General features: G+C 36.5%; 1 protein-coding gene across 1 annotated transcript; it reads left to right on the top strand.

Annotated features, from left to right (window-relative positions):
- The first annotated feature begins 426 nt into the window (after positions 1-426).
- On the top strand, positions 427-4,762 carry LOC139719800 (uncharacterized). The gene is made up of 3 exons (XM_071631186.1): positions 427-476; positions 1,964-2,134; positions 4,479-4,762. The coding sequence occupies exons 2-3, from the start codon at positions 2,009-2,011 to the stop codon at positions 4,668-4,670; spliced, it is 318 nt and encodes a 105-aa protein (XP_071487287.1). The 5' UTR covers positions 427-476; positions 1,964-2,008; the 3' UTR covers positions 4,671-4,762.
- The last annotated feature ends 10,586 nt before the right edge of the window (positions 4,763-15,348 follow it).

The following is a 15,348-nucleotide window of genomic DNA, read 5'->3' as shown; positions in this document are numbered from 1 at the left end:
AACACGATTCTTGATTCCGATCACACCCCACGACAGACTACTCTACTGCGTCTAGATATGGGTGTTGTTGTTGTCTTTCGGGATGTTGTCCTCCGTGTGTGATCGTGCAATCAAAGATCCTATCCTGCCGGGTGATGCTTTTGCGTGAGATGTTGTCCTCAAATTTGGGGACCAGCAGCTAGCAGCGGAGAACGAGACAGAAGAAAGATAAAAATTTTTGTGAGAAACTCTTGAGCAAGCGCCCTCACTTGGTGGTGCATCCCCGGATAGCTGAGACCCTTGCCTAGCAACGTACACCTGCCGTGCTTGACAACCGGACTCAGTCGACCGAAGACAAGTGCGCGTTTGGAAATTTGTACCATGTCAACACATTTGCATGTAGTTGACACGATCGTTCCTTACTGTATACGTCGCCAACAGGGTATCATCAGCCAGCAGGGTATTAATCACTGCCGAGTTGATCACAAGTGTTTCAGGTAATGTATAGCGAGCTAAATTATTTTTTAATTCCACATAATATTGTGATGATATGCTTGTGATAAACACTGGCGCTGAAAATATCTGCTACAATGTCTTGCGAAGGAAACCACAAAAATGCCTGCTCGCAGACGTGATTCGGATCGTGCAACCAAAGTCGGGAAGATGTGTTTACGTATTTCTAACGTTACATATATAGCCCGAGTAAAATTATGTTCCAGCATTAATTGTAGTGGTCCAAACGTGTCTAACATTCCCAAGACATTGTCGTATGGAGGATTTTATTCATTCTATTATTTTTCTTATTATTGCCATTAATTTACTTGCACTGATGATTTTGATGTTATGTGGTAGTTACAGGTTTATTCAATCTGAATGACATTGTAACGCTAAATGTTAGATTTATAGTGGAGCTGTGCTGTGTTTTTTTTCCCCATTATTTTCAGATGTGGTGAATGACTTGAATTGAATACATAATCTTTATTACATTTTATTCATTAGTTCCTGCTAATATATTGATTTAGTCTTCATCTTTTATGTAATGCTGCTTCTTGCTGACTCTACCATTGTGATACATTGAATCTACTATTAAACAGCCTCACCCTATTGTATATGTTTTCCTTGATTTGTGCCAAGCGCAGAATCATGTTTATTTCATGTTTCACCTGGTCATAGAAAAAAAACCCCCACAATTTCTATACATTCATGCAAAGAGAATCATACAATTAGAGCAAGTGAATTTTGAGCAGGTTGCACTTTAATGTGTCAAGCTCAAATGGCTTTCAGCAACATGCCTTTTTTTACTTTAGGATTTGATATGTACCTATATATCACACCAATTTTACCTATTTGCTTACCTATGTACATATCTTTCTCATCTGATTTATCATCTGATGTTTTTACTTGGTGTGCATATGTTGCTGTTTACAAAGCTGAATCAATGCAATTCAGTTTATTTTTGTGGTCTTGTGAGGAAAGGAATGATGCTCAAACAACTGGCCTCCTTCCATGAGTTAGTGTAACTATATATATATAAAACATATTACTTTATATCTTCACAAATCAAAGCATGTAAGAAACAATCCTGGGTTACTATACCTGCCCACAGGCAGGTAAGTACAAGGAAAGAAATACAATGGACCTGGTCCATTACAACACAGTTGGGAAGGACACAAATATACATACATATTTACAAACAAACATGATACATTTGATCAGCTTTTTCAGGACAAAAAAAACAACATACATTTAACTTAACACCAAAGAGAGAAAAAGAATAACTTTTATGCCCTAATTCAATTATAAAAACTACCAAAATACACTATCAATAAATTTCATTAACTTCACCCAACATAATCTTATTTCACATCCACCATTATAGAGAAAAAAAGGAGAAATTTTCCGACTGGAAGAAAAAATACAAGAAACATATAAATCCTACACATATTCAACAATATGTATTTTTGCCTCCATATTACCACAATAGGTGATCCCTACTCTCTGTGCACAGAAGCTTATCAGTATAAGCATCATGGCTGTTCCCCATCGCACATCCAAGCGCCCCTGGGGCACCATCACCAAGCCTGATGATATGCACCTCGGCCACCAGAAAGTCAGCATGTATGAGGTCGACCAGCTGGTAGAAAGACTCTATGAGGTAAAACTTGTCTTTATTCTACTGTGCTAACATTGATCTGTCTCCTTTTAAGATAATATAAAGTTTTGGTACCTCAAAAGTTTCCCTGAGTTTCCTTGTCTTAGTTTGTGTTTCAGGTTAAAGTACCTTTCATATAACTAACACTGTGAGACTTATTCGCCCCAAAGTGCTCTCATGTCTTAATAGTAATCATGCAATAATGGTTTCGTACAATACGTGTATATTGATTGTCGCGGTACCGCGTCGAGTCAAACTAACGGCTCGTTCGAATTTTTCAGAGCCCGCTCTGCTCTGGTACGAAATCATTATTGCATGATTACTAAGACATGAGAGTACTTTGGGGCGAGTAAGTCTCACAGTGTTAGTTATATGAAAGGTACTTTAACCTGAAACACAAACTAAGACAAGGAAACTCAGGGAAACTTTTAAGGTACCAAAACTTTATATTATCTTTAATGTTTGATAGTCATTCATCTAAATGATTTATGGTAGTGTTCAATCATATCATGCAAAGTTGTAATATGCCATGCAAAACCTACATAAACTATAATGAGAAGAGTGAAGGAGGTGGACGTATTATTTTGATGAAATGGGAATATCATGAACACACCTCATTTCCACCATGAAATGAAATACTAGTAGATGCCTGACAAGGAGAGTGAATCCATTATCTACTCTACGTATATCAACAGCTTCTATATACCCACTCCCTCCACTTCAAACATGCATTATTATCGTTTGTATGAAATGTGCTGGAGACAAAATTTGAAAGAGAAAACAGTCTCAGTTGTCTTAATGTTTAGCACCATAGTCATCTTCTGCAGGTCATTTTATATCTTTTTGAAAAACAAAATAATTTTCAGATCAGAAGAATTCTTGTTTCTCTTTAGTTGAGCAAGGAATATAGGTACTTTCTTGAGGAGTTACACTGTATATTTAAGGTTGGGTGAGGAAGCGAAATATCCAGGCATTCATTATTTCACATGCCTTCACATACATTCTCATGCGTTGATATGAAGGTTATTTTGCTTCAGTGTGTTACTACAGGCTTGTAATGGTCATCATTGCTAAATATACATAGTGCACATTCTTAAAGTCCCTGGAGTTAGGGCCTAAGGAAGATGCACATACACCACTACCTGAGCAAAAGTAAGACTCTGCCCGGTGTTGGCACAGTGCCTATGTGTACTTCCTGATGTGTATGTGTGTAAATGTATGTAAATGTGTATTTCCTGAAGTGTGTATTTTCCATACACACATAAACATGCGCATGGATGCAAACACACAAACAGCGGCCCTTAGAGCTTGGTGGTTAATACTGCAACTGATCAAGGTGTACTGTATCTTCTCAAATGCACTTTGCTGACATGCAGTGAATGGGAGATTTTGTGACAGCAACATTACATGAATTCCACACTCTTAATACATCCGAGTCAGAACTGACCTGGAACTGGGTCCGTTGGGGTCACACACCGTTCTGGGTCAGATATGACAAGGAATGGGGTCAGATATGACCCATTCAGAGTCATGAATTGGGTCAGGGTGACCCCATTCGGGGTCTTCATGACCAAATTCCAAGTCATTTTTGACCCGGAATGGTGTGTGACCCCAATGGACCCAGTTCCGGGTCAGTTCTGACTCGGAATTTTTTAGAGTGCATATTTAGTGCCTGTCTACTTCTTAAAGGGAACATAAACCCAAAGAGCAATGTGGATTGAGTGAAAGCAGCAACATTGGTAGAACACATCAGTTAAAGTTTGAAGAAAATCGGACAATCGATGCACAAGTTATGAATTTTTAAAGTTTTGGTGTTGGAACCGCTGGATGAGGAGACTACTAGAGGTTATGACGTATGAGTGGACAACAATACAAAGAAAATATAAAGGAAATTCAACAAAAATTCAATTCTCTAGCATTATGAAAGGGCACTTGACTAACCGCTTTCAGAAAGCAGCGGGAATAATTGCTACCCTTAACATTATGTCAGTATCAAGTTGATGAAATTTGTAATTTTCATGAAAACTGAGTTTTTGTAGAATTTTCTTTATATTTTCTTTATATTGTTCTCCACTCATACGTCATAACCGCTAGTAGTCTCCTCATCCAGCGGTTCCAATACAAAAACTTTAAAAATTCATAACTTTTGCATCGATTGTCCGATTTTCTTCAAACTTTCACTGATGTGCTTTGCTAATGTTGCCGCTTTCACTCAATCCACATTGCTCTTTGGGTTTGCGTTCCCTTTAAGCTGGTATTACATTGCATTTCATTTATCTGTTGCTCTCAGAATATCAGAATACTGAAAACTGATTAAAATGTTAAACTTTTATTTCTACAACCCAAGATACGGAAGGAAATTCCACTCACATCGAATCGGCAAAATCCCAAAATGACTCCAGAGGCAGTAGATGACATGCTGGACAGGTTGACAAGGAACTCGGGTGAGAAAGCGCCAGATGCTAAACGAGTTGCAGAAGGGAAACTGAAAGATATTGGCATTCTGAACTCCTTCGCATGGAAAGGCTACAATTATTGAGAAACAGAAGTGGAAAGAATGAAGAAGAAGAGCCATTCCCTCTGATAAGGTATAGATGAGATTCTTCTTGTACTACTACAGCAATATTTATTTCTACTTGTGGAAGATATCAACACTACCACTACAAACAATACATTTTTATAAAGGAATATGTATGCCAGTTCTACTTGCTCTGTTTCATGTTGAATCTAGATATAAATTCAGACATAATACAGTTATGAACCAGCCTCTCACTAAAAAAGAAAAGTGACCCTGCAATTTTACCATTGCTTAAACTGCTGAATTTGGGTCGACTATAAGCAAACATACCCATTGTGGGATAAAAGGATTGAATATTGTTACCATGTTTTGATCATATAATAGCTCTTGATTGCATCAGATAAAATACTGAAACAATTAAAGCTTTCACTTTGTGCTTTTACTCAAAAAATATTTTCTTAGAAATTAGCTGTGACTGACACACATCTTTAGAAGCCAGCTAGTAATATGACATGGGATTCCTTCGTAAGGCAAAATGAAGATCAACCAAAAAGTAAGGTAATTGAAGCTTTACGGGAAAAAGGAATTTGAGCTGTAAAAGACATGTGGTGCCTCACATACTTTGGTTGTGAACAATGCAGTGAGTGCACATTTTGAATTTTGACACTTTTTATCAATATGCAAAGCAAATGCTTATGTTTTCATCCCATTTAGTATGCAGTAAAAAGAGTGCCAGAATAAACATCAAAATTCAGTATTTATCTGCAGTTTACAGATACAAGCTCAGTATGAATGTCCATTGAAATCTGAAATGTTTGCCATTACTTTATAATCAAGCCACTATTACCCAAGCTGCATAATACATCCTTCTTGATGATATCAGCAAGCTGTAGGCCTACAAATTAGCAGTCACCATAATTTATATGCAAGTGAACTGCCTGTTAGCCATCATTACCATTTCAGAGGTCCAAATGTCAGCCAAAATTATTGTAGGTAAAACCTTATTTGATGAAGAGTTGTTGTCCACAATTGCTTCTGAAAATGAATAATAAATGTAAACAGTGCTTTTTAACATGATTGCTTTACTGTTACAGTAAATGGGCAAGTGTAATAACCATTAATCTTATTTATTAGGTTTGTATCATTGGCATTATCTATGACAGGTTTCTTTTTTACCACCTGATCTTTCACATTTGCAGTATTTGGTTTCGGTGCACTGAGAGGCTTTGGATCTTTTTTAAACACCTAATGTACAGAAGTTATGTTATTATATAAAATACACATCCAGATGTATGTGCTTACTAAGGTGCAAGGCATTATGCTTTCATGGGAATGATATTCTGTGTGAGTACTTCTGAACAAAATTTCAGCAAACTTCATCAAGTATTAGCATATGTCAGGTTGAAATAACAAAAGTTCACTTCTCAGTATTCAATTTTTTATCATATCATTCCAGTAGGCTAGTAAGTAGATTGTAACACCCTGTTACTTTTTTTGTTTGTTTTACCTGCAAGAATTTTATTATCTATACACTATACTTAGGAACAGTGAGCTTTATTGTTCTCATTGTTATTTTGTATTAATATGTTTATTACTATTTTTTTTTTTTTTTTTGGTGTGGGAAATGTCTTTTTTTCGTATGAACCTTTTTTTTGTTACTGGTGATGGGCTCTTTGTGACTGTGTGAAAACTATATACAATTATGTTATCATTTGGTACATGTATGTAGATAATAAACGTTTTTATATGCTCATTTTTTTTTTAATTTTTACATGATTGCTAGAACATGTGTCTGTTATATGTGTACACATGTGTTTTATTACATCTCATATCTTATACTTTACCCCTTGTCCTCTAAATTTCACACTTTATACGGATAAAATAGTGAAGGATGATCTATTGTAAAAGAGAGGTGCCCTCCCTGATTGTAATAAAATGATCAATATGTAAGGCCACAAATTCATTGAAAAATATTATATAATCTGTGTCAAAATGATGCAAGCCAACCTTATCTTTCAGTCTCTTATTCCATAATGTCAGTAAAAATACATGAGAGGGACTTTGATAGTGTTCATGGTCATTCTGTTTTTCAGATAGCCCCACAAAGGCTCAGTTGGGTGCTGTGTAGTTCCAGTATTATCTTGTTGAATTCTTTTATATTGTGCCTGCCACGTTTATGTGCAATATGTTGAGGTGTAATGCTTTCCAATGAGGTTTCACTCTATGTATGAAATGAATTCCAGCTACAAGAGGGTATGTAGTTATTGAAGTTGTGAAGATGTTTGTGCACAGTCATTTTTGTCACACTAGCTTCATGCAGTGTTGGTGCTGGTTATGGATTCATGAAGTGTTGTGCAACAGTGAATACTGCGAGTTGTCAAAATAAACATCGCATAGATTAGCAGGTGTTTTAATAATGTATGCTGCTTACCATCAAAGAAATTGACAGCATCTGAACAAATTTCAAAGCTTTGCTGGAAATCTGTCTCTTGGGCTTCTGTTTGTGTGATTTGATTTGCAAGACAGCCAGGTCTTACTATATCGTCGGCCTCATGCCAAAAGGGCCTTAACACCATAGACTTTGTACACTGTTAGGGCCCTTTTGGCATGAGGCCGACGATATACAGTATGTACTGTTTTGTGGTTCACTGCATCGACATATTATTATGTTTTGAACACAAAGTACCAGCAATACCCTGACTGGATAAATTTAGATGTATCAAGTGGTCCATGATATTTTCTAGCATGACTGATTCTTCCATGACTTTGTGTGTGCGGGATCTTTTCCTAATTCATTCTCTTCATTTCATCCCTGCTTATCTGAGATTGTTGTTTTTTAATTGGTTGTCAGTATTGCAAAAGAAGTATGATTCATTGCAAATGATTCGAACTTGTGAAAATTGATAGTGTCTCGTGTACTGCTCGTGCCACATTCTTACTCATGCCGATTGTTTTTTTATTTTGAAATAAAATACTAAAGAAAAGAATGCTTAATGGTTATTGAATGTATTACTTGAAAATGTGTGGTGTCACATGCATACGTCAAGTTGTTTGTGTGTGTGTGTGCCTGTGTATGTCAGGTTGAGTGAATATAAAATAAAAATGAAATAGATCTTCTTTAGTCGTTCACTTGCTGCCTTTTATTGCTGCTAAGCTTTTGACCCTTTACATGTCTTCTTACACGTCTTGTTCAGGGCTTGTTTTAGGCTTTGGGAAGTGTACCTGTATGGTTTCTGGTGTATGTGGATTATATATATATATATATATATATATATATATATATATATATATATATATGTGTGTGTGTGTGTGTGTGTGTGTGTGTGTGTGTGTGTGTGTGTGTGTATTCCACAATCACAGATTAAAGTTAATATTTGAATTTTCATTAAAAACTATTGGAAGAAACCAACGAGAAAGTAAGAAATGTTACAATATCACATTCAGCGAGCATTGAAAATAATGTAAGCCTTCTGTAAAACTCCAAGCGTGGGGAGGTGATTTTACCTATATAAGTATAGTTACTACCGTCATATCAGGGTGTAAGTATTGCCGTCTGTTGATGATCAGGAAAATTTTGGTACATTGAAGTATATTCACAGTATGACAATTCCTAGGAAAGGCGATATTCAGGAATAGCCCCCAAAAAGCATTTTAGATGTAACGTACACAGGGAAAATATTTATCGGTGAAATAGTCGTGCATGAACTTGAGATGGATGGAATTCCTGTCAATAGCTTAGAGGCAAAATAAGAAAACAGATCTGTTCGTTATGTTGTTGCTTTTCTGGAGGGGGGGGGGGTCTGTGTGCCAATTTAACCTAAACAGCTGTCAAAAAGTGACACTATAATTGTTATGCTTCAAGATTGATCTGCTCTGCAAGTTGAAATATTCGATCTCACAGGAAGACGTCGATTAAAAAAATGATTTTCGAATCTTGAGGGATCGATTTTGATTTTAGTCACACAGCCACATATAGAAGCATCTCTTTGTTCGAAATTAATCACTTTATTCACGATTCGTGTCATTTTTTTATTTATGTTTTATTGAAAAATTATACAGAATCACACTATTTACAACAATCAACTTGATTAATATAACGCAATCACTGAACAACGTAGAGGAATTGTAAAAAAGAACAAAAAAAAAAGGCAGAACATTAAGTTACCATATACAAATCAGATCTTGTTCAAGAGCGATATTCCTAGATGGGGAAGGAGAATATAACAAACAAACAAGTAAACAAACTATAATGAGTGATCAATTAACAGTTTCATCCTCCCTTCCAACTGAAAAAAATGTGTGCATTGCAGAGACTGGAACAAGCCAAATCAGGGGGCGAGAAGATCCACCTTACCCAAACATAACTTGAACTTCCACACAGACTACACCTCCCTCCCCCCCCCCCCCTCCCTCCACACACACACCCCACACATCCTCATCCCAACACATACACACTCACAACACACATACCCTGTACATATAAATATAGATGTAGATCATCCCACCACCCGACCCGGCCCAATCCAGCCACAATGCACTCTGTAAGATGTCATGCAAACCCTACTAGTCTAGTGGGATTTGGGGAAAATATGACTGTTAGAGGCATTTTTTAGTAAAAGTTGGGAACCGGTCTATTTTGTATAATTCAAGTACGCTGAATCCAAAAATTCCGGTTCCCAAGCAGAATTTTGAGTCTAAGAGCATCTAATTTGCATAAACAAAATGGCCGCCAATTCATTGCTTTTTAAGGTGTTTCGATGATCTAATTTTCATAAAATGTTCCTAGACATGCAGAAATAGTAATAATTTCAGAAATTAAAGTGAAAAGACAATAGCTAGGTCATCAATTGTTCATAACTTTCACTTACATATGCAAATTAAGAAGTGAAATATGCAAATTAGGAGTTGCCGCTGATACAGCAATGCATTACCGCATATATTATGCACATGTATAGTACCTACGTGTTCATCTATCCGTGTATCTATGTGTTTGTACCTACATGTCGGGAACCGGGCTATTTCGTATAAATCAAGTACACTGAATTCAAAAATTCTTGTTCCAAAGAGGAATTTCGAGTCTAAGAGCATCTGATTTGCATAAACAAAATGGCCGCCAATTTATTGCTTTCTATGGTGTTTCGATGATCTAATTTTCCTAAAATGGTCCTAGACATGCGGAAATAGTAATGATTTCAGTAATTAAGGTGCAAAGACAATAGCTAGGTCATCAATTTTTCATAACTTTCACTTATATATGCAAATTAAGAAGTGAAATATGCAAATAGGAGTTGCCGCTGACACAGCAATGCATTACCGCATATATATGCACATGTATAGTACCTAATACGTGTTCACTTCTGTTTTTAATCATTTTAAAAAGTTATCGGGCAAACAAAAAGGACTTGGTGTCGCCAGAGTCGAATCAAAATTAATCAATTCAAAAGAATTGAATTACACTTAAGCAATTATCTATGCAAATTGGTATACAAGAGGATACATAACTGGCAGGATTCTAGATTCTACAACGCATTCAATTCAATTGAATTCAATTCAATTGAATTCAATTCAATTGAATTCAATTCAATTCAATCATAGTTTATTTCCAATCATCGAAACTCAAAAATCAAAAAAAAATCATCGAAAATCGAAAATCAAAAAAAAAAAAAAAAAACGCATTGCCGCAATATATGGATCTGAATCATAATTCTGATGATAGTTCATTGTATCAAGACCGGTTCACGATTCCTAGTGTGATAAAAAGATACAAGAACCAACTTTAAGTATTAAAATAAAACATGCATCTCATTTGCATAATAAATTAAGCAAACTTTTTCCTTTTTTAAGATATTTTCCCCTAAAACAAAGTTTTGCTAGTAAAATGTACCTTGGCGTAGTGAAAAATAGATATGCAATCGGTCAAGCAAACTGTACATGGTGTCATCTGAGTCTGAGGAAAATCGAGTACTGGAATCAACCAATTCAGAATAAAAAAAAAAGAATAACAATATTTGCAATGACGTATGAAATTGGTATGCAAGAGGCTATACTACAACAGGCTTCGAGATTCTACAACACATTGCCGCGATATATGAATCTGAATCATTATAGTTATAATATCAAGACATAAGTTGATGATTCTCTTGTGATAAAGAGATGCAAAAAAAAAACCCGCTATTAGAAATACCCTAATAATCTAATTTGCATAATGAATTATACAAATAGTTGGCCATTTGTATGGATATATTCCCTAAAACAAAGTCTTGCTATCAAAATGTACCTTGGCTTACTAAAATACAGCTAAGTTATCAAGCAAACAAGTTGCATATTATGATGTCGTCAGAGTCCAAAGTGAACCAGGTACTGGAATCAATCAATAAAGGAGAACTGAATGACACTAAAAGGAAATATGCTTGTAAATTGATATTCAAGAGGCCGTAGACCAGGGAAGTTTCGAGATTATACAACGCACTACCGCAATATATGAATATGTTTCATAACAGTTATAACATCAAGACCTGTTAATGATTCCTGGTGTGAATAAGAGATGCAAAAATTGACTGCAACTACTAAACAACACACATCTATTATCTCATTTGCATAATAGTATATGCAAATATTCATCCATTTTCTATGCATATTTACCACCAAAAACAAGGTCTTGCCATCAAAGTTATCGCCAGCCGGGCAATCACAACACTATACATTACTCTTCGGATTAGTGCAAGGTCACTTAATCCTTCCCTGTACTTTGGCGTTTTCATTAATGGATAAATTGGTTTATAGTTATTTTCAATCTGTTTGATTTAAAATCAAGTGGCAGCTTTCATAAATTTCGTCATAACTTATTTTTTTTTTATCTATCTCTTCATCCACTCTCCAGGCTCAAGCAAAAAAAAAAAAATGTAAGAAAAATCCTGTTATCTCGGACAGTGTCGGAAACAGAAACGAAGGATGAACTTTGTAATTCTAGTCATCAACACCTTATTTTGGCTGAAAAGAAACATAATCTGAGTCGAAAAGTCTATTTCACAATCGAGCTAAATTGATCTACATTCATACAAGGTTTGCATCATCACATTATTGCTAAAGGGGTATCTCACCGGGCTTGAAACTAGTTTGCGACTAGTTCGCGACTCCAGATTATACTAGTTGCAGAGACGTCTCCGCGACGTCTCCGAGACCTCTCCTGAAAATTACAGAGTCTGCGATCAGTCGCAAGAAATTTAAACATGTTCGATTTTTCGTGAAGTCTTCGCGACGTCTCCGAGACGTCTCCATCAGTTGCGGAGACGTCGCGGATACTAATCATATCCGCGACTGCTGAGACGTCTCCGCGATGTCTCCGAGACGTCTCAGAGACGTCGCCGGGACCTGCTGGAGACCAGAAAAACTGGTGAGAGGTCGCGGAGACGTCTCCGCGACTCTATTTGACGCTGTTTGACCTACTTTAGAAACCACGTGACCCATCTGCGTACTGACATCCTGCCTAGATCAAGTCAGGTGATCCTGCAACGGCTCCCTCATATTTGAAAAATTTTGACACCTGCCATAACTCGTCTCAGAGACGTCTCCTTGGTGAGACCGCAAGACATTTTGTGTTGGAGACGTCTCCGCGACTGCTGCGACAATAGGCTGGAGACGTCGCGGAGATGTCTCTGTTGGTGAGATACTAGCTTTACATGCACACACTGCTGTACATCGTAGGCCTGATTTGTGATATTTGCATCGAAATGTTCTGCATTGCTTTCGCATGCAGATGAAATCATCTCAAGGCAACTTTGCAGGATTGGAGCTAGATATATCAGCTGTACAGGCTGTAGACCACATCAAAACGTTCCCATCCATTGTCTACTGGTGAAGAAAGATCAGGTCTGCCACAGTGAGCAGGATTTTCTTCTTTTTTATCGTTTTTTTTTAAAGACAGGAGTATAGTCGTTGAACTGCTTCCGCGAGCGTTCAGGATACTTTTGTCGGTAAAATGGCGGAACATATTTTGTGCCAAACGAGCTTGTGTGATACATCTTTGAATCGAATATAAGTTTATTCTTATAAAGACGACTGATAACAACCATATTCTTGGAACGCTTTAGTTTTCTTCTCGTACAAGCAGCATCCTTGATGATTGTGAGCCATTGATCACTTGCTTTAATAAGAGTGCTACTGTCAATATCAGTCTGGCAGAAAAAAAAAACAACTCCTGTATCTACGGAAGAAGGCTTCTTTAAGGTAGCTATCGGATCGATGTTAGTCTCAAGAGAACAAAAGTAACTTCATGTTAGCAAGGTGGTGGAAAACCCAGGTCCTCCATGAAAAGATCCATATCCTAATTCTTGGGCAGAAATTCAAGTGACAACGTGGATATTCAAAAACTATACTTGATAAAGCATATTAAGAGAGGCAAAATGGCAACTCTTTACGTCTGATACGAAGTGGAATCTTCTGTATGTAACATGGTTTCTAATGAATATTCATTATTCCTTAGTTCTTACAACCCATTGGCCCTTAAAGCTAGAGGTCTGTTTGCTAAGAATGTCATTTCTATGATCTGAATCACACCTGGTGAGATATATCATAAGTCAGACAGACAAGGAGCGTGGCGTCGTCCAGTTAAGAATAAGTTGAAATGCATCATACTTGGTGGTTATCACTGGCGGCATGTTATCCACGTAAATTTAAAACTAAAACAAAAAGGAACAGGAAGGTGTAAACCCCTTATTTCGCAGATTGCACTGGCCGAGGCAATTTCAGAGTTCGAACTGTCTTGGAAGTTGAGTAAGTTACATTCTTATAACAGATGTACAAGGATCAAATATAGGTAGGTGTGTGCCACACGTCTTTTCTTTTTCCCATTTATTCTCCCTCACTGCTATTCTAACATCCTTATCTAAGTTTATCATGATAAGGCAAAAGTGGCAAAAGATCGCAAAGTTTAAGATCGCGAAGTCTTCACGATCTTTTGTTGTCCGGTCACACTGGCAAGAGATCGAGAAGTTTGGCGAGGACAGCCAAAATGAAATATCCCTAGCTGTAGTGGGAAGTTTCGCAGAAAGTTTGCAGTCAAACGCACTTGAAATACTTAAACTTTTCGATAATTTGCCAATTTGGCTGCGCCTTTTGAGATCTTGGAGATCCTAACTTGAATTCTTAAAAAAAAATCCCAAAGGACCTCTTTAGAGGATTTGAACAAATAAAATTTTACCAGGGTATATAGGCTATTGAATGAACTGCATGCACATAAAACTCATGAAGCCTACATATAATTTGGATACCAATTACAATATTTGCATTTATTTTGATACCACTGAAAAGGGATTCTGGTTTTTATCTAACCCTCAAAACCTTTAAGTCTATATGTCTAGTGTTTTTACCTTCCCTCTCAAGAAAAAAAAAACATAAAAAACCTTCCAGTGTTAATATATATTTATCTGCATATTTCAGTACGAATTTGCATAATTATGAAAGAAATATACTATTTACCACCTAAGAAACGTTTATCCCTCAAGTTGCTAAGTCCATTCAATGTGCATAGATTTCAAATCACTTTTTTCCAGGTCGTTCACAAAACAAAACAAAAATCTAGAAAATGCGTGTCTGTTACTCACAATTTCTGTGGCTGGGCAGCCATTTTGTTTATGCAAATTAGATCGTCAAGATCGGTGAATTTCGCTTGGGAACCGAAGTTTTCCTAACCCTCAAAACCTTAAAGTCTTCATATTTAGTATTTAATTTGCCTCTCAAGAAAAAAAAAATGTCAAAATTACTCTACCAGTGTTAATGTATTTGATTATATAAATATATTCATCTGCATATTTCAGTCCTAATTTGCATAATTATGAATAAAATATACTATTTACCACCTGAGAAACGTTTATCCCTTAAATTTGTAATTCTATTCTCTATACAAACATTTCAAATCACTTTTTTCCAGCTCGTTTGCAAAGAATTTCTAGAAAATGCGTATCTGAAAATGATAATTTCTGTGGCTTGGCAGCCATTTTGTTTATGCAAATTAGATGGTCAAGATCGGCGAATTTCGCTTGGGAACCGGATTTTTCGGATTCAGCATACTCAAATTAGGTAAAAGAGACCGGTTCCCAACTTTTACTAAAAAATGCCTCTAACACCATTTTAGAGAGCCCTTTTTCAGAAATCCCACTAGACTATACATCCGATGGTAAAGTTTAAAAACATTCATTATCAATTCACGGGAGGTCAGGTCACGTCAATGCCAAAGAAGGCTACCATCTCAGAAATCGCCCCCGAAGAGCCAAAATCGACAACAAATGGCAGCGTTACTAGTACATTCCAATGTATATTGTACTAAATGCACTACATTCGACTACAAATAAATAACGCAATATGGCTTTCTATATACAAAAACGATTCGTGTCATTTTCATCTTAACAAGTCGAACATGTTTACGTGAGTAAATGGCAATGTTCATATACAAATAACGCTATTTTTTATTTGATTATGGCACCTGTTCAATCCAGTAGTGGCGGCAGAACGATCGCTATACGTCTTTTAAGAACACAAGTTTTCCATGTCCGATTACTTTATAAAGACATAGATGTCCAGGAGGTCATTAAGGGTCGTCAGTTCGATATATTTATTCCCGCTGTTCACATTCCAACTTAATTGATATGAATGGACTCGAATATCATTATGCGCTTTTATATGATATTTTTTTTCTGTTTCT

The sequence above is a fragment of the Diadema antillarum genome, unplaced genomic scaffold (assembly GCF_040938485.1).
Source record: "Diadema antillarum isolate AM-2024a unplaced genomic scaffold, OU_Dant_1.0 scf00000115, whole genome shotgun sequence".
In the NCBI taxonomy this organism is placed as follows: Eukaryota; Metazoa; Echinodermata; class Echinoidea; order Diadematoida; family Diadematidae; genus Diadema; species Diadema antillarum.
The sequence above is the reverse complement of the archived record's forward strand: the minus strand, read 5'-3'. Positions and strand labels throughout refer to the sequence as shown.

What these genes read in the sequence shown, in the direction of transcription:
- LOC139719800 (XM_071631186.1), top strand. Translation starts at nt 2,009, where the DNA reads ATGGCTGTTCCCCATCGCACATCCAAGCGCCCCTGGGGCACCATCACC. An exon ending in TGGTAGAAAGACTCTATGAG is followed by an intron (nt 2,135 to 4,478) that starts GTAAAACTTGTC and finishes CTACAACCCAAG; the next exon opens with ATACGGAAGGAAATTCCACT.